Here is a 24,810-nt window from a genome sequence, read left to right on the forward strand (position 1 = left end):
TGTCTGATTTGGGACAGATTACTTAACTTTCTGGACATCAATTATTTTTCCTATAAGTGGAAATAATAGCACCTATCTCACAAGGCTGTTAGAGGATTAAATGGGAAAGTGTACAGTGTTAGGAACCAAGTATTCAATATGTTAGCTGTTATTGTTATCACTATCATTTACAGCAGGAATTGATAAATTGGTTCTTCAAAATGGGTAGCAAAAGGCCAGGGAAATGTCAATAGATGACAGCAGTGCTGAACCAAGGAGATATTGTGGAACACTGTAACAGAAGTTGTGGAATCCAGACAGTGAATCAAGAGCACTGAAGATATAGATCCAAATATCTCTGGCTAGTGAACTGCCAACTCTCTGTTACTGGAAACACTGGTTGTTGAAACCAAGCATCATAAGTACAGGTTAGCTTATAGAGATAAGCTAGTTATGAGTAGTTGCATATCTATAGAAATGCTTACTAAACGTCCATCATAATGAAATGTTTTATATAATCCTTTTTCCAATATCTCAATTTAAGTGGCCATATAGGACACTAGGTGTGCCTAATATTACTGACTTATTGGTTCACCCTTTCAACCATTTGGTCATCTAAGGGTCTCTGCACAGGGACTCTGGGGCTACCAGCTCTCTACCTTATTAAGATAAAAGGAGGAGGATGGTGGTGAGCCTGTGTGTGCCCCTGTGCTGGGCTGGTGTTGGAGGAGGTTGTTATATAATGAACAGAGCATATGATTAATTCAGGGAAATTGGTGGTACAATTCTCCTCCCTACCTTCCCTCTTTCTTTCATTTCCTTTCCTTTAGAAAAAGTAGCACATTTGCATTTAGTATAAAAATAACAGAGGTCTTATTGAGACTAATTTGAGTGCCCTTAGTGTACAAATTTTTATTTTTTTATTTTTTTACAAAATCAAATTGATTTCTGAGAGAACAAATTGTCTAAGTTACTCCCAATCAGTGGTGGCTACAAAATTTCTATTAGGAGGGGACATGAGTGGTAATGTGGATGACAGAGTGTATTCGAAGCTAGGTTTTCATAGCACTTTACAAGAAATTGAGAAAATGTCAACTTTCTAAACAAAAGAGGGGAAGGTATCCTTTTTTTCAGGGGGTTAAGCCACCCAACCTCACTTGATGTGGCCACAACTCTCAAAGACTTACTATTTTGCTCAGTCCATTCTTTTAAAAGACTTTTAATGTGCATCTACTATATGCTTCAGATATATAATATAAAGCTGATAAACTGTCTTTGAGACAATCACAGCCCAGGTGACACTGAGGATGAGTTGCACAACCACTGGGTCCTTTCAGTACTCAAAATCGGTGCTAAGTTGTCATAGGTTTCCTCTTTGCTCTGGCTAAACAGAAGTAGTCACAGGGATCTATCTGCTAGTTACAACTTAATGAGCTAAACAGTGGGACCTCCTCCTCCACCCCCCTTATTTCACCACTTGGCGTTCAGTGCTTGGACACACTCTAATCCTTAGACAAACTCCCCTCTAATAGGCTTTCCCATCTCAGGTTAACTGAGGGATCCAGGATGTCTCTCTTCTGGGCTAATCAGAAACCAGCCAGCTTCACTGGGACGCAACCATTCTCATCTGATAGAATACTTTTTTAACCTTGGACCAGCTGTTTTTACTTGGTTCTTAAAAACAAAACAAAACAAAAAAAACGACCATTACTCAGTCCTGACCTGGAATCAAGACCTCTGCTTTTCAAGTGTGTTCTGGAGTCTGCCTCTGCCCTTACATTTACTTCCCAGTCACTGGGATTTGGAGGCGCGGCTGGAACCACCGCGCCCAGACCTCGTAGAGGGGAGGTAAAGGTGCATTCCTGATGGGAGGTCCCGCTAGGACACACGTGCCCAAATCCTTCCCGGCTGCTGGTTAAACTCACGATGCGACGGCCGGAGTGTCCCAGATTGATGCAGATGGATCAGGTCCGCCTCTTGCACTTAGTTCTTCAGGAGTGGCGCGGTGTGGGGGTGGGCATAACACCCTTCGGAGTGGGTCCCTCTAAATGAGGGGTGTGGACCGGGTTCGCGGGCCCTTGCCTGCGTCTGAGCAAGGACCACGCCATTTTCCCCGCCTTCCTACACCCCGCCCCCCCAGTCCCCGGTGTGGCCACTTTTGATCCTGCTCCAGACAAAGGCAAACTGAACTCCAGCAGAACGAATAAGAGGATCAGGTTGCTCTCTCGGCCTCCCCCGCCCCACGCTTTCCCTCTTCCCCACGTGACTCTGGAATTTTTGCCAAAGCTCGAGTCCCTGGGTCCATTTTCACGCCGAGCGAGGGAGGGAAGGGGGAGCGGAGGGAGGCGGAGCGTGTGTCTTTTAAACGCGGGGATCCAGAGGGGGCCCTGTCTGACCGTTTCCGGGCTCTCTGGTGCGAGTGGCATTGAGTTCGGGGTTCTTTTCAGCCCCTAGAGCTCTTTTCTTCGTGCATTTAACGTGATGGCTCCTCCTCCACTCCCGTAATCACACCTCGAGCCCGCAGCCCAGCCCGCGGCAGTGCGGAGGTGGCTGTTGGCGTGGAGCGAGCCGCTCCCCCGGAGCCCTCCTCACCCAGGCGAGGAGTAGGGGCGAGAAAGTAGCAGCCGCGTCCCCCATTCCGCCGCTCGGGTGTTTCCTCGGAAGCTTTGGAACCATCTGCGGCAGGGAGTGCAGCCCCAGGCGGCGCCGTGCGGCCGCAGCGCCGCCGAGTCCCGGGAGCTGCCCGCAGCGCAGCACAAAGTTTCCTGCGAGCGGCCCCCGGCGGCCGCGGTCCGCCGAGCCCAGCGGCCCGCGGGGCGGTGGGGGGGTCTTTCCCGGTTCCTGGCGACCCCCCTCTGCCGACGTAGAGTGTCGAGCGAACTTTCAAAAGCTGCTCCAGACTAACCGGCGCGGGGATCTCCGCCGTGAGGGACCCCGGAGCGGAAGGGTCAGAACTGAGGGAAACGCTGGGAAGTCCGATCAGCTGGTGACCCGCAACTTTCCGGCGAGACCGCCGCGGAGAACTGCGCTTTGCCTCGTCTTTATCCTCCCAGGCTCAGCCCACGTTGGCGCCCTGCTCTGCCGGAGAGCTGGGCAGTGGCTGAATTGAATTCCCCGCCCACCCCAGCGCCAGCCGGGCTGTGAGTGTGGCTCTCGGCCGGTCCATCGCTCCTTTTCCCGGAGGACCCGCCCGCCGTCTCCGCCCTCGGTGCGGGTCCGGGCGCCGGAGCCCGCGTTTCGGCGGAGAGCAGGCTTTTGGATGCGGACGGCTGGGCTCCTCCAGCGTGGGCGCTGAGGCGGCGATGGGTATCTTCCAAACGTGGATCGGGGTGGCCCTCGCGTTTGCAGTCTTGCCTCCTCATTCTGAAGGTGAGCGAGCGGCGCAGTGTGTGTGTTCTGTTTCATGAAGCCAGAGGGTTTACGGTAGTGTGGGTCGGATGGAAGTTTTTTTGGGGGATGGATGGGTGGATGGGAATGGGCTTTTTCTGCAGAGATTTCTGCTCTTGATCGTTTCGCATTTGGATCACAGCCGGTCTCCCGCCTCCCTCTCTATCCTACGGGCATCTGGGCGGGTGGGTGCCCGGCTGAGGCGGCATCTCTGAAATTGGGTTCTTTTTTCCTACTTCCCCGCTGCCCCCAATGGAAAGCAACTACATGGAGCGTAGGTGCGGAGCGAGCAATTGCTCTTACCTTTGTAGAAATCCTTCTGCTCCTATGAAACATACATTCGGCACCTTAAAGCCCCTGTCCCTCCCCCGCCCTCCTCTTCCCGGTAAGTTGACCCGTCAAGTCCGGTGAAGATTTTACAACTAGTGGTTAGAGCATGTTCTGGACGCCCGCAGTACACTGGCACCAAAAGGAATCTCCCGAGTCCGGAGAGACACGAGCCTGCTTGCCCCGGAAAGCAAGTAGTTAATAAGTTTAGCTCATTCTCCCACTCTGTCCTCTGCCTCCCAGTTTTCCTTGGGGGCTCAAGCCTACGTGGAAAACCCCGGCGCTGGGGGAAAGAAAGAAGGAAAGTGTGGGAATTGTCGCCATGATAGCAAAAACATTCTGGGTGCAGGGAAAGGAATTAATAATTAAATAAAGATCTCGGGGGATGGCGGGCCCGGGGAAGCGAGGCGCCTTGAGCTCCCACCTGCTCCGGAGAGCCGGGAGAGGCGCTCAGCTAGCGTTTAGGAGCGGGAGGGGAGGGAGTCGGCAGACTGGGAGGAAGACGGCTTAATCCACAGGACCCGGCTCTCGGCTTCCCCTCCTGGCTCCATTCATTATTCATTCAGCTGCGGAAGGAAGAGTTCACCTGCCCCGTCGCAAATCAGAGCCACAGTCTCGGCGGCGGCGGGCGCAAGCGGGACGGGGCGCCTTCTCCGCCCTGGTGCCGGGTGGGGGCGGCTCGCGGGTGCAGGGCCCGGGCGCGGGACCGGGGGCGGCGGGAGGCCCCGGGCAGGACAAAGCCCTACCTTGGGTCGACCTCCATCCACCAGGGCAGCAGCCTTTTCCTTACTAGGTTTTTTTTTTTTTTTTTTTTTTTTTTTTTTTTTTTTTTTGGGGGGGGGGGGGGAGAAAGTGGCGTGGCCTTGGAAGTCCACGCACAGCTGTGGGGACTTTCCCGTGGGTAAAGGTACCGCCTGCCCTCACTCTCCCGGGAAGTTTGTCAAGTATGTTCTATTCCCGTGAAAAGCACGTTTGGGGCCTGGGCAGCCTTCCTTCAAACAGGGTATAACCAGTAGAAACATGTCTTTATTGTATATGTGCGTGTGTGTGCATACTTTATAAAAATAAACTTACAGAGCTTAATTATGATTATAAACCAGATGGGAGAGTCGATCTAGGCCACCCAAATCTGAACCTGAGACTTAGAAAAATTACGTTTTCACTTGGTAGTGGCAGTTTCTTATTCAGAATCGTATCCCGGCAGCTTGGAAAACGTGCTGTCTCCCCGTGATAGCTCACCAGGGGGCAGTTGGAATGAGGCAGTTTTACAAAACCAAATCTCTTGAATTACAAAAGCCATTATTATTAAGAGCCTGCAGGGTTCACTCTTTGGAAGACTGGTTGATATATTGGGCAAAGTTTAAGAAACTCCAGTCTTGATGGAGGGGGTGGAGTGCTGGGCACAAGGGGCGCTATTTCTCCAAAGATTATTTGGAAAGTTTGCTTCTTCAGAGCCTTCTAGAATCATTTTAGAAATTGGATGATAGATGTCTGAGAGTTTCATACAGATCATAATGATGCTTATCAGATAACGAATGAAAATGACATTATGGAGCACATATTATTTGACTGGCACTATGCTAAGTAAGCACTCTATATCCTTTATCTCATTTAATTAATATCCATCCTACAGCCAAAAAATCAGTTACCAGATGAGACCTTTGATTTGGGTGTTTCAGGGTTTCTTTTTCTCTTAAAAATAAGAGCATTGAGAGTAAGGATGAAAAGCTTAAGTATCTTAGCAGTTGCCTCAAGTTTTTATTAGCCTTGGCAATGATTTTTAAAAAGGGAAAAGAAGCGTTTACATGTGCGCTGCTTTTGGTGTGACATACTCTGTGACACTTTTGCCGACCAGGCCACATCAGAATGTACTGTTTTCTTCTCAGTGCTGAGAGAGAATCTCATACATGTTTCTAGTACACCAATTAATAATTTTGCATTTACTGTTAAAGGTGTGGTTTCTGTCTTCCTCACATTGCTGTGCACTCACTGAGGGCTTAGGATGGATCCTAGTTATATCTTCGCTTAACTATTATACAGTAGCTGCTGAACAATATCGGTCAAATGACCGAGTGTTGCTAATCACATTGTTTTGAATTAAGGTGGACTGGCTTCCATGAAAAACTGCTCTATGACCTTGAATGAGCTACCTAATTTCTTTGGATTGTGGTTCTGTCATTTACCAAATAAAGAAGTTGGACATATGATAGCTCTTAATATACTTTTACTCATCATCCTGCATAGGGGAAAAAATTAGTAGTTGCTGTCTTATTTTGTGGTCAGTTGCAACTTTCTCATTCTGAATTTTATTTTAATTATTAAAAGAAAAATGAATTATTAGCAATGATAAATTACATTGTCTTATATTGCTACACTGACAAACTACTATGATTAGAGAACTTAATAAAATGAAGATGCTACAGAGAAACTTCTAGCAAACATGGTGGCTTTCTGAATCAGAAAAGTTCTGCTGTGGCATTTTCTTGAGAAGTGCCCATATCTTGGGTTATGTTGAGATGGAGGTCCTGTGAACTTAACGCTAGATACAACATGTTTAGCTTGGGGATAGGAAAAGATTATTGAATTGGTGGTTAAGAGTGCTGAGTTCTAGTCTGTGTTATATCACTCCCCATGTGACTTCCACCAATTCCACAGTCTTCCATGCTTTTCCTTTAAATGACATTAATAGGATACACTGAAAAGGATCAGTTTGGTAGTATGTTTTATTTAAGGTGTATCAGCATATTTGGTTCCGCTCTTGGCTGGAGAGTTCCTCTGTGTAAGACTCAATGCTTAAAACCCAGTATTAAGGGAGAGAAGACATTAGCTGGGAAAATAGTCTATCTCGTCATTCTTTCATTCCACAAATCATCATTGAGAGCTTATATATAAGGTTATTTTTGTTAGCATGACACAGACATAAAATAATAATACCTGCCCTTAGGAGTTTAAATATCCAGAAATCATTACCACAAAGTAGCAGTAAGGTTATGTGACCATTGATCCTTGGTGGGTTTCCCAATATTGAATAATTGCAACTTGGCATCTTTTGGCTTTGGCAGCTACCTGCTAGTGGAAATAAAGAGGTTTTGTATAGTCCTAGGGTCTTAATTCCATCAGATTACATTTCTTTTCTGAGGCTTAGGTTCTGAGTGTTACCCACCACGTATACATTATTTAGTGAGGGCACAGACATCTGTATTCGCTGTTATGGACTTGCATGGCAGTATCACTCAGTTTTACTCAGGTACAAGTAGTCATAAAGCTTTCCACCACATGGCTCAGGAGATGGGAGGGAGACTTCCACATAGCCAAGTTAGAGCCGCATGCCAAATCTTAGAATAGTTCAAAAACAGTTGTTCATTTCATTTTAACTACTTTATTAATTGATCTGAGCTGTCCTGTCAGTCCAGAAAATGATTCTGTTTTAACTATTCCACAGTATACAAGCCATGTGCTGAATTATAACACAATATAAAGCTCGAAGATTTAAATAGCAACTTGTGGGTACTTGTTCCTAATGAGTTATGTTTTTGTGATACCATATTCTCCAATTTCTTCATCTCTTATGGTTATATCTGCCACAATTTCTTTGAACGAATGGGTCTGACATTCTGTGGTCCTTGGCTTTTATTTCTCTAATACTTTATTTATCCGGTACAGTTCTAAAATAGGTTGTGCATATAGGTGCAAATTATATCTCAAAATTTTCTCCGAAAACTTTAGATTCTATATAGGAGTACATTATAATGTGCAAACGGGCTCAAAAGCAGACATTTACTTATTTTAATGATTATGAAGTAACATTTTGTCTATGAAACCTGCAAAAAAGGAACCAACCACGTGGGAGGAAGGTCTTACGATCTCAGCTTCCTTCTTGGTGCATGTATTGACTTCACCCTGCAGAACTTCAGGCACTTTCTCACAGGGTGTTAGAAATTAAATTAGCTAGTATTCAGTGCTTTGAAACTGGCAAAGTTCCTGGTAAGAGAACTCTAGCTCCAATTGTCTGATTTTTCCTGTTTACCTTGAAGAAGGTCTGTTTCTCCTTCTAGATGCACACTATCTGTCAGAATTCACCTGGAGAAGTTTCCTTTGAAGTTCAAATTGAGTCATATATTTAAACCTCAGATAGAGTTGCAGTCATTTCAGTACTCCTTAAGAAAAAAAAGTAATGCGTGGAGTGAGTAATTTTGTTTTCCATATTATGTGAGTTGACCAGTGATTGTAAAGGCCTCTGCTCTAGGTCAGAACCTAAAGCTGTCCCCCACCAGCCAAAGCCAGCAAACCTCCTATCTTCATCTGCTGGTGTGAGTGAAGCGTGTCCTAGTGTGGGAGAAATATGCTTGCTTAGAGGACTGCATCTGGCCATGGGTGGTGATAAATGTTTGATAGGACTGGGCATCACTGGAATGCTTTATTTTCTCTAGAGAGTAGAAATGAGGTTTTGGAAGCCGCATTAATGGAGACTCATTTGTGCAGTTGCCTTCCGGGTAGAGCTGTTCTGTTTTAGGAAAGCCCTCAGAGGGCAAAGCTTATTTCTTTTGGAATTGTACATCATGGAGTGACCCAAATTGAGTTATTTCCTTTTCCTAACAGTGGAATTTAGCAGCAGTTACACACCGTTTTTGACTTGAGTCTCTAGCAAATGTTTAGTTTGACCATGTGTGTATGTGGGTCCGTGCACTCAGTGCTGCTTTATCTTTATGTTACAGTGAGTTCATAATGTCCACCTAAAACTTTAGAAAAAAAAAATTTTTTTTTACAGGGACAGAGAGAGAGTCAGAGAGAGGGATAGACAGACAGAACAAAGAGAGATGAGAAGCATCAATCATCAGTTTTTCGTTGCGATACCTTAGTTGTTCATTGATTGCTTTCTCATATGTGCCTTGACCGTGGGCCTTCAGCAGACTGAGTAACCCCTTGCTCGAGCCAGCAACCTTGGATCCTTTGCTCAAACCAGATGAGCCTGCGCTCAAGCTGGCAACCTCGGGGTCTTGAACCTGGGTCCTTCCACATCCCAGTCCGACGCTCTATCCACTGCACCACCGCCTGGTCAGGCCAGAAATGGGTTTTGATATGAGTACTTAGATACTTCTTAAAATATTTGATTTCTTTTGGAGCTTGGAAAAGATACTGGCTTTTGTGAGGTAACGCTATGGGGAAGGGCAAAAAAGTTGTTTGAGGATAGCCTTATTCTAATGGTTAAATTTTTTGTTTATTTTTTTCAAGTGAGAGGAGGGGAGATAGTGAGACAGACTCCCACATGTGGAGTCTACCTGGCAACCCCTGTCTGGAGCTAATGCTCAAATCAACTGAGCTATCCTCAGTGCTCAGGGCCAACACTCAAACCAGTCACGCCACTGGCTGCAAGAGAGGAAGAGAGAGAAGGGGGAGAGGAAAGGGAAGAGAAGCAGATGGTCACTTTTCATGGATACCCTGACTGGGGATCACACTTGGGATGTCTACTCTGCAGGCTTGTGCTCTATCCACTGTGCAAACTGGCCAGGGCCTTGTTGTTTGTTCTCAAAGTTAAATTTTGTGAAACTGTACCTAGGTGATGATCTTTTTTTTTTAAACATCAAAAGTAATTGAATATGTTCATTTAATTTAGAAATTGAATTGTTTTGATATTTATTTGAACTATATAGGATTTTATATGCAGGGTGAGACAAAAGTAGGTTACAGCTGTGAGTATGCCAAACAGTTTACTCTTGTATTATTATTTATTAATTGCTTTTTTTCATACAAACAACTGTAAACCTACTTTTGCCACCCTGTATGAATATATATCCTTTTCTATGACATACCATAGACTGAAATACTAAGTCTTGGGAAGTGGATTTCAAAAAGAAAAATAAGTCAGTCAGGAAGAATTACTTCACAAGGTTTTTAATCTCAATTTATTTTTTATTGGAATGTCAAGGGCACAGAAGTTATTTTAGTAAGTTTGCCCACAGAGATCTTTGATTCAAACCCCAAGGGTAAATAGTCATCTCATTTTCTTTGAAGATTATTCTTAATTACATTATTGGTGAATAGGGTTAGATGTGTCCTTTCCTAAGAAGTTAATATTTTTGAAACTTCGTGAATGACCTATTCAAGGGCAGGCCTGTGGTACAATGTGTCCTTCCCTCTTTGGACACCATGTGTGGCGCATTGTCCAGACGCGCTTCTGCTATTTCAGTCAGTTTTGCAGCATTAGCTTCTGAGAGAGTAGCTGCTAGCATACTACCCACATGTTTCTAGGTTAAATCAACACCTATTGGGCTGTGAAAATATAGGTTGGGAATGTGTGTGTATTTTTTTAAGTGAGCATTTGTAATTTCACATCATTTTCAAATAGAAAGTTTAGAAAAGATTTATTTTATGATGCACTAGTTATTCAGAATATATAGGCAGGCTGTCCCATTCAAATTCAGCCTTCTTTTCTATTTAGAAGCAAATCATCTGTTGTTTTTTATTTGGTGCTTAATGAGTGGAAAATATAAAGATGTATCAGTTTATAGCCAGCCCATTCGGAAAAAAAAGCTTGAACACAAAAATGATGAAAAGAGTCTTGGAGATCCGGAGCTCAATTTAAGAGTTCTTTTCAAATAACTGCAGTCCACACCACTCTCCTGTAAATGTTTTAATATCTCTAAAGAGGAACATACTGTGTTAAAGGCATGAGGTGGATTATCAACCAGATACTTAAGTGGATGCCTACCATGTGAATAGTTAGAGAAAACAGAGTAGAAGGTGTCCCTGTACTAAGAGACAGGTAGAGGGCTAGATGTAATAGCTCCACATCCTCAGCAAGGCTGTCACAAGGAAGTACACAAGAATGAATTTCCAAACCTAGGATGCAGGCACAACATGCTATGCGTTTAAGGGAGAAAGGCCATAATCTGATGGGCTGGAAATCTTCATGAAGGAGATGGGATCATGTTCAATGAACTTGAATAGATCAAATGCATATCCTGCAGTTAACACAGATGAGCAAAGGCCTTCAGATATGAAAGCATTGTCCCAGGATCCTAAGTTGACCTCTTAGGTTGGACTGTAGAATTTGTTTAAGCAGAGTGGCAGAGAAGCCTGGATAAGTAAATTGGGCCTGGATTATGGAGGCTTTGCTGATTTATCACAAGTGAAAATAGACACCGTATTTACAGCATGCCATTATAAATGCATTTATTTTAAAATTCAAATACTAAGTTTTAATGAAGCTTTCTCTCATGTGTGTCCAAGAAATCTTGTTTTGGTGTATGGGGTTATTTCCCTAGGGGGAGAATGCTCAAGTTTTTAAGTTTTTGGAAAGCGCAGTTTGCTGAATACGATGCCTATGAACACAGTATTCCTCCAAGTGTGCTCGAGCAGTGCCTGTTGGTTTATTATGCATCCCTTTTAACTCTTCTTTTGTTTTTCTCCACAGGTGCTTGCATCTATCAGGGTTCCTTGTTGGCGGTAGGTCATTCTTAATATTTTTTGATTTATTTCTTTTGAGTGGAAAATGCTTGACTGAGGTTACTGAGTGAGTGAGATGACCCTATCATTTTAAAATATGTTTATTTTCCTTCACAGTGTGAGGATTATCCCTCATCCTGGCACAATCTTACTCAATTACTTAATACCTTTTTCAGTGAATTAGTTTCATTTGGATACGCAGGTATTGGAAGAGAAGTTCAAACACCCAAAGCACCATTTGCATTCCATGGCTGTCCTTTGTGTTTTTTCAATCAGAGAGAAAATTAGATCCTATTCTCTTGTCAGATTTGAACTAGGGCACAATTTGTTGCATTTTCTTCTTCTATTGAATCCTCTCCAATAAAGGTATGATTATTAAATTGAGTACAATATAGAGGGTTCTTGACTATTGATTTAAGTGATAAATTTAAGATTTGGTAAACAACAGATAGATTAACATTTTATTGCTGAAACTTTGCCATATAGAGAGGGTAGAACTGACTAAATTTAAAGTCAGGAGGGCTTGAGGGGAGGGGAGAAAGCTGAGGCAAGTCTCATGCATTTCTTTTCATTAATAATGTACTATGGTGCATAAAATAGTGTATTAAAACTGTATTGAAAAAACTGTCTATGCTCCATCAACTCTAATAAATGGTGTGACAAGTCATTCTTCACTACTTTTATTCTGGTTTAATAAATGCTATAATAAAAACAGAACTGAAATGGTTGGAAAGGGTTTGCTCATTTCCATCACACTCACTATTGACATATGTGATATTAATAAGTCATCTTGGATTATTCCTGTGGTGTTGAAATAGATGAGAAATACTTGAACTATCCAAGAATCTAGATAATTGTAGATATTTGTAGATAATTGTAGATAACAGTAATATTCTTGAATCTGAACTGTATGTAATACAGTTACTAGAGATTTGTGGGACTTTTTTCTTCCTTATATTTTTCTATTAAACAATCCAGAGAAAGACATTTTCCCTGTCTTTCTCCTTCCATGCTCTGAAAAGCCTACTTTTCCCTCTGTTTATTCATTAATACATTTTTGGACTCATTTTAAAATCGATGTGCTCTAAAGTACCTCATCAGTTTTGGGGATCTATAGTAGCTATTATAGACAAGTCAGTTATAATGTTAATACAAAAAGAATTGCTTATTGTATAGAGTGCTTCATAATTTTTCAACATTTTTTCATAGCTATTGATCCATCTGATGCTTACAATAGACCAATGAAATAGGCAGGCCACATATTAGTTTACGGCTTTCCCCTTTTTAATGAAGAACCAAAACGATGAGAGAAAGGTGAAAAGAAATTTGCTAAAGGTAATTGACTATTAGAAACAACCCATCTTGTTTTCTGCCATTCTGCCTTTATCCTAAGAAAAGTGGCTAGACTTCCATGTTTGATGTTGTTGTTTGCTGCTGTACATTTGAATATGAAAGCATCAAGTACTTGGAAAGGCCAGTGCGATCAAGTTCAAGGTGAGGCTGTCTAAATCAGGGGTCTCAAACTCGCGGCCCGTGGGCCGCGGCCCGCCGAACAATTTTGTGCGGCCCGCAGACTAATCCACGAAGTTCAAAATATTTTGGATAAAATTAAGTAAGCCTAGGGGCCTACTTGTATTTTTCATTTCTCTAGCATCCTAGCTAGATATTAGCTTAGTTAACAGTTGTGATGCGAACTACAGTTTCTGGTTGTTTTGTGACACTGAGTGAACTGCATGTACGATTGTGCTTGTTGTACTGATTTTTTTTTGTTTTCAACTGCAGTGAGAAAAGTGTTGCGTAACAGTTGCCTTTTGTAGACCTAGTGCGGCCTGCGGAACGGCTGTGATCTTGCTCTGCGGCCCACATGCTGAGTTGAGTTTGAGACCCCTGGTCTAAATCATTTGCATTTAACAGATGATCTTGCTCCCCTCCAGTTCCCGGTGGGCTGATCCCGAGGCCCGTGGCTGTCCAGGGCTCGTAGGCTGTGCTCTAGTGCACCAGCACAAACCTGGCGCCTCCAGTTGGCTTCTTGGTTTACCAAGACTCTGCTGCGTGTGTTCCTAAACCTCCTCAAGCCTGATGTCCTTATTATTGTAGTTATGCAATTCAGTTAGAGAGGCAGTACCCTTATTACAGTAATGAAGATGATTATTAAACAAACATTTATTGAAAATTTGACCTGCTAGTCTAGGCATTTGGGATGCATCAGTGAACAAACAAACAAAATTCTTGCCCTCATGAAGTTCAAGTGTTAAGGCGTAAGCTGTATCATATGCTGGATTAGTGCTATGGAGAAAACAGTAGAGGCTAGAAAAGGCTGAATGGGGGCAAGGATAGCTACTTGAAATAAGGTGATAGGGACAGTCTCACCAAGAAGATGACATGTGAGCCAAGACCTGATTATTAGAGCTAGCTCTCTAGATATCCAGGGGAAGAGATCCTGAGAAGGGAAACAGCGAAGGTGGAGTCTGAAGTGAGAGCTTGTTTGGCCATTTGAAGAAGTGTGTGGAGGTCAGAGTGACTGGAGCCTGTGACCAAGGGGGGAAGATGGCAGGAGATGAAGTCAGAGAGATGAGCTGGGGACAGAGCATTGTGGAGCCTTGTCATTCCAGTAAGGTGGGTGAGCCATGGAGGAGCCGGAGCAGAGTGACAGAGTCTGACTTACAGTTTAATTAAACTGCTGGAATGTGAATGTAAATGTGAAAAGATATAGCAGCCTTGTTTCTAGGGGAACTATGTTGAATACCTTAAAAAGTCTCCACAGAGGTGAGTCACTAAAAATTTGCTGTCAAATTAAGTGTGAGAGAAACAGCTATCAAAGATTGGGGGAAAACACAAAAATGCAGAGAGCAGAGAGATTCTGCCTTTGGATTCATTTGCAAGCACTTTAAGCTTTCTTTCCATTTGGAGAAACTTCACACTGGAAATGGAGAGGATGTATTTTGGAGGTTGTTAATTGTCTGCATAATTTCTTGCTGCTCTCTCACCTCATGACCTGGTCTTGAAGAAATGAATGTATCAATGAAATTGGATGAGTTCACATTTTCATGTACTTCAAATTAAAAGAAAAAATTTAAGAACATTTATATACTATTCTAGGATCCTCTGATTAAATAATTCGTTGGGTGAGAGGATTTCTACTCTAAGATGCTTTACAGTCGAGAGTTGGCTCTGAGAATGATGGTGTGGCTCCCTGTCCCAAACCCTGTAAATTCTACCCATGTGCATTTTATTTTTTTTTTATTTTTTTTGTATTTTTCCGAAGTTAGAAGCAGGGAGGCAGTCATGTACCCAACTGGGATCCACCAGCATGCCCACCAAGGGGCAATGCTGCCCATCTGGAGCGTTGCTCCGTTGTGGCCGGAGCCATTCTAGCTCCTGAAGCAGAGGCCATGGAGCCATCCTCAGCGCCCGGGCCAACTTTGGTCCAATGGAGCCTTGGCTTTGGGGGGGAAGATAGAGAGGAAGGAGAGGGGAAAGGTGGAGAAGCAGATGGGCGCTTCTCCTGTGTGCCCTTACTGGGAATCAAACCCGGGACTTCCACATGCTGAGCAAACCGGCCAGGGCCTCTACCCATGTGCATTTTAGAACTAAGCATAACTTCAGAGATCACATAAACCCAACTCTTCATTTTATAGGTGAGGAAAGTGGGGCAAGTGCGAAGTTCCTGAGCTTCATTCATTCAGGTGGGTGACCAGCAGCGGAGAGTGGGTCTGGTGGAACAGCAAAGCATTGGCTTTACGCAGAAGTACATAAAACGTATCAACCAAATGAGCACACTGATATAGGCTCTGGCTGCTAGTTGCTAACTCTCAGTTTGTCTTGTGAGGCTTCCTCCCACTGACATCTTTTCAGTTGCCTTAGAAGCTGCCACATATAGTGGAACATTCATGGCTGTTTTGATTCTTCCTTCCCTGCTGAAGACCAGCGCTGTGACCTTGAGCAGATCACACAACCTTCCTGAATCTCTTTCATGCCCTATCTGAAATGAGAATAAATAAAGCCTCTCCTGGAGGTTTCTGTGGAGTAAGAAGGTAGTGTGGAGAGACACCCAGGTTCAGTGCCTGACGTGAGCTTTTCCACCCGTACCCAGTCCTCTTTACCAGCTAAGAAGAAGTAGAGGAAGAGAGAGTTATTAAGCATGTACTGTGCATTTCATACTCTCCACAGTCTCAGGAAACGGATTTTGTCTTTACAGATGAGGAAACAGGCTCAGGAAGTCTAAATCACTTGCACAAAATGACACAGCTAGTCAGAGTTAGAAGAGGGGATTCAAACTCTGTTCTGACTCTAAAGCCATTTCACTGAGTGGACGGCTTCTCACAGCCAAGCTAGGCTGCTTGTCTCTGAACACAGCGTATTTCACCTTCGGTCCTGTGTGCCCAGCCCTTCCTGCTGCACCTGCTGTGCAGTTGTCTCTGCCAGTCTCTGTCCTGACCTGCAAGAGCCAGCTGTCCCTGGCTAACCCCTCTCCGTTCACTGAGGCTAGCCAGCAGTAGTGTGTGCTAAATTCACTCATCATGCAAGAAACATTTAGGGGTCGTTTCCATCTTAAAAAACATGTAATCATACTCACACACATCCCCAGCAATAGATTGTGTTTCCCAACTTTTGATAGCTCGATGACCTGGTGGTGGCATGCTGGTGATTGGGTTCCGAGCTGTCTCGCCTCTCCCTTCTTTAACTATCATTGCTACCTTTCTTTCCATTCAGGTCAGAAGTTACCTGAAGGGACTCAGAATACCAGGGAGGGTCCTCTACCTTGAGAAACACTGACTGCTCAACTTTGGGTTGTTTCTTACCCTAAAATACCCCTGCACCCCCAGCCTCTCTGGACTTTCTCTAAAGTCAGCCCTTGTGGAAGAAAGAAAGTGACTATGTTAAATCAGAAATCCATCAGAGGAAAACCACCTACATAACATGTTTAACTGTGACTGGGACGTTGAATGTGAGGAGGAAAATCAAGGCTGTTCTTCCAAGTTTTCACCTATCTTCTGTTCCTTACCAATTCTAGGAGTAGAAGAATTTTCATTTCTTTTGGCATCACCACCAGTGAACAATGATTAGGTTCTTCCTGGCAGTGGAGGGACTCACCTCACTTTTTACGTCTGTGAAATGGAGGTAAACTACACTGCTCACAACAATTAGGAAGTCAGGAACGTACAGATACTCCGGTACTTTCAGCCTTTTGTACAGAGCATTTTCACCAATGAAATAAAAGTCAGTTTTGCATCTCCTTTGCATAATCAAACAACTTTATTTGACTTGTCATTTACTTTTCTGATGTTCTTGTTTAATAAAAAAATCAAATGCTTCTTTTTTTTTATAGCTTCCTATTCATTTTGAAATATCCCCTAATTTTTGTGAGCAGTATATTTTCTTCACAGGGTTGTTGTGAGGGTTAAAGGAGCTCAACATGAAGCTTTTAGCCCAGTGTTTAGTGACTACAACGCTCAGTAAAGGTTAGCTGCTGTTTTTGTTGCTATTAAGTAGTTATGATTTAAAAACTTGGACCAAACTAAGCTTCTTCCCTAAACCAAAAGGGTTAAGTGTTTGGGTTTTCTGACATGGAATACTTTTGCTCACAAATGCTGACAAAGTGAACCATGAGGCACTAACTTTTAGCACACATGAAAAAAAAGAAAAAAAATTTCAAGGATAATTAAAAATGTGGAGGGTTTACTATATATGGTATAACATAGTGGAAAGATCCAGGCTTTGGAGTCTGCATCTTAGTAGTGCTCCATACTCACTGTTCTCAGATATGATATTTAATGCAGAGCATTGTACTCCTCATATGGTTGATGTGAAGATTAACTGAGAGCATGCTTGTGCAAGATCTCAAACTGTGCTTGGCAAGGAACCAGTGCTCTTATCATCTAGGTGGAAACAGTGTCAGAGTAGAAATGACTGGGTGATAAAGGCCAGGTTTGGGTCCTGGCTTTGTAATCACTAGCTATGTAGCATTGAGTAAATTGCCTGAAAGAAATGATGTCTCAAGGCCCTGGCTGGTTGGCTCAGTGGTAGAGCATCAGCCCAGTGTGTGGAAGTCCCCCGTTTAATTTCTGGTCAGGGCACACAGGAGAAGTGACCATTTGCTTCTCCACCCCTCCTCCTTTCCCTTTTCTCTCTCTCTCTTTTTTTTTTGTATTTTTCTGAAGCTGGAAACGGGGAGAGACAGTCAGACAGACTCCCACATGCGCCCGACCGGGATCCACCTGGCACGCCCACCAGGGGGCGATGCTCTGCCCCTCTGGGGCGTCACTCTGCCGCAACCAGAGCCACTCTAGCGCCTGGGGCAGAGGCCAAGGAGCCATCCCCAGCGCCCAGGCCATCTTTGCTCCAATGGAGCCTTGGCTGCGGGAGGGGAAGAGAGAGACAGAGAGGAAGGAGGGGTGGGTGGAGAAGCAGATGGGCGCTTCTCCTATGTGCCCTGGCCGGGAATCGAACCCGGGTCCCCCGCACGCCAGGCCGACGCTCTACCGCTGAGCCAACCGGCCAGGGCCCCTTTTCTCTCTTTATCTCTCTCTTCCCCTCCTGCAGCCATGGCTTGGTTGGCCCCGGGCACTGAGAATGGCACCACGGCCTTGCCTCAGTCACTAAAATAGCTTGGTTGTGAGTAACTGAGCAACGGCCCCAGATGGGGAGAGCATTGCCCCATAGGGTGCCAGGCGGATTCTGGTCGGGGCACATGTAGGAGTCTGTCTTTCTGTCTCCCCGCCTCTCACTTAATAATAAAAAAAAAATGAGGTCTCAGTTTCTAAATTTGTCAAATGAGAAAATTAGATGAGCTCCTCTCCAGGATTCCTCAGCACAGCGCTTGCCAATGGAATTTCTCTGCTCTGCAGAGCTTTCCAGTACGGTAACCATGACCCACATGTGGTTACTGAGTACTTGAAATGTGGCTGGTGACACTGAAAAACTGAATTTTAAATTTAGCTTAAAATTAATTTATTAAAATTTGAATGTAACTGGCCACATGTGGCTCATGTCTACTGTATTAGACCATGCAATTATAGAACTTTAAAATTCTAACCATATTCGAGTACTTAAACTTGAATTAGTCTCGTGGATAGTTCTCACCCCTGGTGAAAGCTCACTGTAGTGTTGTTAGCAGTTGTGAGGAAGGTCACAAGAAATTTGTTGGAGTACCTGAGTTTGCTATTTGATTATTAGTTTAAATATATAACTCGAACAGTCATCGCTGCTACAACAGTGCTCTCCCCGTATTGCTCGATGTGTTTCCTTGAATACAAGAAAAGGGGTGGAGTTATACTTAAACCCTCACTAGCAATCAGTCTTACATATTCCATTCAATTTCTTTCTAGCTTTATTGAGATATAATTGGCAAAACTCATATATGTTTAAGATGTACAACCTGATATTTTGTTATGTGTATACATTTTGAAATAATCACCACAATCAAGCTAATAAACATAGCCATCACCTCACTTAATTAACATTTATTTCCCTCCTTCTTTTCTTCCCTTCCCTTCCCTTCCCTTCCCTTCCCTTCCCTTCCCTTCCCTTCCCTTCCCTTCCCTTCCCTTCCCTTCCCCCTTCCCTTCCCCCTTCCCTTCCCTTCCATTCCCTTCCCTTCCCCTTCCCCTTCCCCTTCCCCTTCCCCTTCCCCTTCCCCTTCCCCTTCCCCTTCCCCTTCCCTCCCTCCCTTTCTCCTTTTCTTCTTTCCTCCCTTCCTCCCTTCCTTTTGGTGGTAAGAACACTTAAGATCTACCCTCTTAGCAAAATTCAGGTATACAGTATAGTATTATTTACTGTAGTGATATTGTTGTACATTAGATCACCAGGATTTATTTATTTTACTAAGTGAAACTTTGTACTCCTTCACATTTCCCTTTTTTATGCTCCCCCTAGCTCCTGAAAACCACCATTCTACTCTCTGCTCTATGAGTATAACTATTTCAGATTCCACATATAAGTGAGATCATGTAGTTTTTGTCTTTCTGCATCTGGCTTATTTTACTCAGCATAATGTCCTCTAGTCTGTCTATGTCATTGCAAATGGCAGGATTTCCTTCTTTTTAATGCTGAGGAATACTCCATTGTGTGTGTATATACACACCACATGCACATTTTATATCTATATATACATACACATATACACAGAATTATATATATTTTCTTTATCCATTCATCTGTTAATGTTAGGTTGTTTCTGTATGTTGGCTGTTGTTAACAATGCTGAAATTACAATGGGAGTGCATATAGCTCTTCAATGTCTTGATTTTATTTCCTTTGAATCTATAAACCCAGAAGTAGGATTTCTGGATCATATGGTAGTTTTATTTTTAATTAAAAGAAAAAACTTCCATACTGTTTTCCAATATAGTTGTACTAATTTCCCTCTCACCAACAGTGTACAAGGGTTCCCTTTTCTCCATATGCTTCCTAACACTTGTTATCTTTTGTCTTTGATAATAGCCAACTTAACAGGTATATAAGGTGATTCCTCATTATGGTTTTGATTTGCATACATTAAAATTTTTATAAAGTATTTTTGGTGCTTTGTTAAAATCTGGTATATTTGTGGGAGTGCTATCCACTGCTTATTTTGTAGCAGAAAAATGTTGAGACCCTCTGGTCTAATCTGTAAGCCTTGTTTTTTACGTTTAAAGAAGATTAAGGAAGACAATTAGAGCTCTTCAGTGCTAGTGTCCTTTTTAAAAAATTGGCATGCTATAGCATTACTTTCTTTTTTGAAACTAATTTATTTATTGTTATTTTTCTTAAGTGAGAAGTGAAGAGGCAGGGAGACAGACTCCCACATGTACCCCACCTGCAATCCACTCGGCAAGCCCCTTATGGGGCAATGCTCTGCCCATCTGGGGCCATTTCTCCATTGCTTGGCTACCAAGCTATTTTAGCACTTGAGGTGAGGCCATGGAGCCATTCTCAGTGTCCAGGGCCAACTTGCTCCAACTGAGCCATGGCTGCAGGAGGGAAAGAAAGAAATAGAGAGAAGGGAGGGGGCGAGGAGTGGAGAAGAAGATGGTCACTTCTCCTGTGAGCCCTGACCAGGAATTGAACTGGGACAACCACGTGCCTGGCCGATGCTCTACCTCTGAGCCAGCCTGCCAGGGCTACCTCTTTTTTTTTTCCTTTTAAAAGAGATTGCCACCCTGGTTGGATAGCTCAGTTGGTTAGAGCATCGTCCCAAAGCACAGAGGTTGCCAGTTGATCCTCAGTCAGGGCACATATAAGAACAGCTGTTCCTATCTCTTTCCTGCTCTCTTCCTTCTTCTCTCTAAAATCAATAAAATAAACATTTTTTTTTTTAAATAAGAAAAGAGATCAACCATAGAAGTGGAAATGTCTCATATTTGCATTTGTGCTAGTATTCACCAACAGGCTCAAGAGGTTTTATGAAGAAGAGAAATGAAGAAAACTTGGAAGCTTTCTCTATTAAGTGCTCAAAGATCCCCTAAACACTTAGCGAATCTCGGTCAGTGGTTACTATTAAACACCCTGAAGTTCTTAGCGGCGGTGTGGGGGGACTACTTAGCATCCTGTGCATATCCTCAGAAGAGAAGCAATAAAATCAGCCATTCCTTAATTTCCCTTAAGAGTACTGTTGGGTATTGTAGAAGATGGCTGTTTTTCGTTGTAGCTTAACAAGAATTCATTATTTTTAATGCCTCCAGTCCTTCATTTATTTTTAAATACTGAGTACTATGCTTTTAAGTAGGGAAGCTACTCTTTATTAAAATATACTTATTCTGTGCTAGATTATTTATTTATTTATTTCAGAAAACCAGTAGCATATTGTCACTGTGCTAGGTGCTGGAACAAATTTTGGGAAGTTATTAGCTTCTTTTAACTAGAGGTATGAATGTGAAGACTGGACAATCATGTCAGAAATGAGATAGTGGTGACTCGGTCTAAATGACTTCCACAGGACCTTCTAGTTTGGGTTCTTACTTGTGTGGATTGAAGGGTAGAGCTGTGTGTTTCCACCTAAGGAAGCCCTCACAGAGGATGAGGAACTCCCCAGAGTGTGCCATGAGTGACTTCCCCCTGCATTTTTCCAGAGGCAGTGATTTTGTCCGTGGATGCCAGGTGGACTCTAGGTGATTCAGATGATTTTTTTTTCTGCTGGGTTTTTAAAAATTGTTCATCATAATCAGGTGTGCTAGCTTTTTTGGGGGGAGTTTATATCTTAAAATCCTTGTGTGAGAGGAATAATGTAAGAGATATTGTGCTTTTATTGGTGAATAATCCCTATACACGTTTATTCTTATTTATATTCTTGTGGTAGGCACAGATGTTTAAGTTAACAAACACATCTTTGCTTTGTTTTGAATTTAGAAGATGCAGCTGAGCTTGGCAACCATACTAATTTGTTCAAACTATTGTAGGCATGGTCATAATAGCTCATTTTTTTGGTCAGACCATAAATTCCCCATACCTTTTTAAAAAAATAAAGTTTGTGATATTTTTGCTCCAAATTGCCTTACAATCTAGTACCTCAATTTTTTTTTTTTTTTTACCATTTGTCTGTTTATTATTACATAGGTTTATTTTATACATAGTACATTTATATATAAATATGTATATATCTCCTAGGAAAGAACTGTCACTCATTTATGACAATTTATGGTATAATCTTGTTATAGTTGACTCACTTTTAAAAAAATTCTTTTTAAATTGTTTTTAAAGATTTCATTTATTGATTTTAGAGAGAGAAGACGGAGAGAGAGGAAGGGTGGGAGGGGGGAAAGGAAGCATCACCTTGCTTCCTGTATGTGCCTTGACCCAGCAAGCAGGGGGTCTTGAACCAGTGACCTCAGCATTCCAGGTTGACACTTTATCCACTGCACCACCACAGGTCAGGCCAGCTTACTTACTTTTTAAAGCCCTGTGCTTACTGAGGGAAAAGATAATAAATAAATATCAAATGACAATTATGAGTTAAGCTTATGTTTTCTTGGAATTGAAATGACAACTATCTAAAAACAGTTGGGTTTGAAAATTTTATATGGATGGCATTTTGCTTTTGTGATGGGAAGGCACACTTAAATAAGAAATTGGCACAAAAAATATATATTTAAAAACTCTGAGCAGTTTTGTGTAAAAGAAGTGCACAGCCTCTGGCATCCCAGCTATGTTCCTTTAGCAATGATTTCTTAGACTCCTGGAGTTTGTAAGCTAAATGAAAGGAAGGTGTTGTAGTAAGAAACAGTTTGTTGTTAGTACCCAGGAGACCCTTGAATTTGGGCTGTGACCTGTGAGTTCTTTCCGGACAGCTTCCAAGGTTGGTTATTTATTAAATTTATGTCATTCTTTTTTTTTTTTTTTCAAAGGGAAATTGAATGAGTGGTGGAGGCCCTGGGGAGGGGAGGGTGTCTGCTTTGGAGAGCAGATTTTATAATCCCTGTACCTTACATTCTTGAAATGGTTTTGCAGTAGTGAGCAGGAAAGAATTATTAACAGAGATGGATACTTATTTGGTGCTCTTACTGTGCTGAGACTCCCTGTAATCCAGGAGGAACTTGGTCTAAGAAATGGGAGAACAAGAACAGAAGGAAATCTAACTTGAAATTCATGGCTAAGAAGAAACTTCTCGTGCTCATATTTGCTTTAGGTATATGGTAGTAGTAGAGATCGAACCAGATTCCCGATATTTATTGTTCAACTTCCATATACTAGAAGCTAGCAATTATACCCCCAGGTCATAGAGTAACAGACCCTAGGTTGCCTACTCAACAACCCCTTTTCTCCTTTTCTCTACTGGCAAAGTCCTAATTTGTTTTCAGCCCCCATCCCTCTCCCACATGACTTTGTACATCCTAACTGTAAGCTAATTAGGAAGTTTATATTCCCTTACCAGGATTGGTTCAGGAGTGAGTATATGACCCATAGACCAGTGAGCTATGCATGGATGTCTGCTAAGTTTTGGGTGTTTGAAAGGACCCCATAAATAACACCTCTCTTCTTCCAGTTCTTAATGAGTTGAGAAATAAAGAATAAATATAGAAGCAAGGCTATATCATTTTATTTTTTTAATCAGTGAAGCTAAAGTGGAGGATATCACTTTAATTTTCTTAGCCAAGTGGGCTTACTGATTTTGAACCCCCAAACTCAGGCAGACTTATGGATTCACAAGCAGAGGTTTACTGAGGAAGTCTTCCAATGGGGAATTACTGTTTGGGGCAGCAGAGGAAGACTTATGCTCTTGGTTGATAGGTTTGATCCCCAGAAAAGGAAGGGAGACAAAACTGAGTTAGGTATTCCCAGTTACTCTTTTAAACTTACTAATTAGATCAGGGGTAGTCAACCTTTTTATACCTATCACCCATTTTTGTATCTCTGTTAGTAGTAAAATTTTCTAACCGCCCACCAGTTCCATAGTAATGGTGATTTATAAAGTAGGGAAGTAACTTAACTTTATAAAATTTATAAAGCAGAGTTATAGCAAGTTAAAGCATATCATAATAATTACTTACCAAGTACTTTATGTTGGATTTTCGCTGTTTGGCAGAATAAATCTTTATAAAACAACTTACTATAGTTAAATCTATTTTTTTATTTATACTTTGGTTGCTCCGCTACTGCCCACCATGAAAGCTGGAACACACACAAGTGGGCGGTAGGGACCTGGTTGACTACCACTGAGTTAGATAAATCAAGCCACCATTCCAAGGATAAGAAAGGTCTGGTTGATATGCTGATACCTCTTTGCAAGAAGGAAACTTCAAGAGAAAGAAGAATGAATTCTCCGATAATGGGAAAATTTAAAATTTATTCTTTGAACATTGGCATATGAATATGTGATCCCTGGAGTTGTTGCAACCATTTTGCAGCCATTAAAATACCTAGCCAACATGCAGAGGTTGCGGGAAGGGAAAGATGGAAAGAGTTTGGTTCCTTGAGGAGTTGGGTTTTTATTCTGCTTACTTAACAACCAGCACAGGAACTGACCTTTCTGGGGAATTGATATATGAACTAAAAAATTCCCTCATGGTTTAAACCAATATAAATAGGATTTTATGTTACTGTAGACGGAAACATTCTAATCAATTCCCCAAATCAGGTAATGAACTCAGTTCAAAGCACTTTGGTTTGTGTCAGTATAGGTAGGAGTTCACATATAGCAATAGCATGGTTAAGGTGCAAGTTCTAGATTCAGACTTTCTGAATTCAAATCTGAGTTCTTTACTATTGTTTGATGTTGGACAAGTTACTTACCTCATCTTTAAAGTAGAGATAATAGCTGTGCCTATATTACAGAGCTGTTGCAAAGGTAAATGAGATAATATAGCACATGGAAGTACCTGGGATGTAGTAAGTAGTAAGTACATGCGAGCTACTGAGAATACTGTTATTCATGGAGGAAACCACTTTTGATAGTGGCCTTGAAATATGGGTTTGTTTAGAATTGGAAGAGATGAGGGAAAGTCTCTCTTTTTTTTTAGCTAATTTTTTATTGATTTACTACAGAACTCCAAATGGCCCTGCAGAAGTTAACTTTAGAATGGCTCTTATCCTAAATCATTTTTTTATGCTTTGTGGTTTTATTTTTTGTCTTATATATTTTTAAAATTAATTTTAATGAGGTGACATTGATAAATCAGGGTACATATGTTCAGAGAAAACATCTCTAGGTTATTTTGGCATTGGATTATGCTGCATTCCCATCATCCAAAGTCCAAT

The 24,810-nt window shown here is 42.3% G+C and overlaps 1 protein-coding gene across 2 annotated transcripts in view; it reads left to right on the forward strand.

The window, feature by feature from the left end:
• The first annotated feature begins 878 nt into the window (after positions 1–878).
• FRAS1 (Fraser extracellular matrix complex subunit 1) overlaps positions 879–24,810 on the forward strand; it is a 513,532-nt gene continuing 489,600 nt past the window's right edge. For both annotated transcript variants that reach the window (XR_010751479.1, XM_066384281.1), the window contains exons 1-2: positions 879–3,348; positions 11,108–11,139. Coding sequence is in view for 1 of the 2 variants with exons in the window: in XM_066384281.1 (XP_066240378.1) it covers positions 3,282–3,348; positions 11,108–11,139 (99 nt within the window). In the remaining variant the exon portion in view is untranslated. The remainder of the gene's footprint in view (positions 3,349–11,107; positions 11,140–24,810) is intronic.

This window comes from Saccopteryx leptura, chromosome 5 (genome assembly GCF_036850995.1).
Source record: "Saccopteryx leptura isolate mSacLep1 chromosome 5, mSacLep1_pri_phased_curated, whole genome shotgun sequence".
Taxonomy (NCBI): Eukaryota; Metazoa; Chordata; class Mammalia; order Chiroptera; family Emballonuridae; genus Saccopteryx; species Saccopteryx leptura.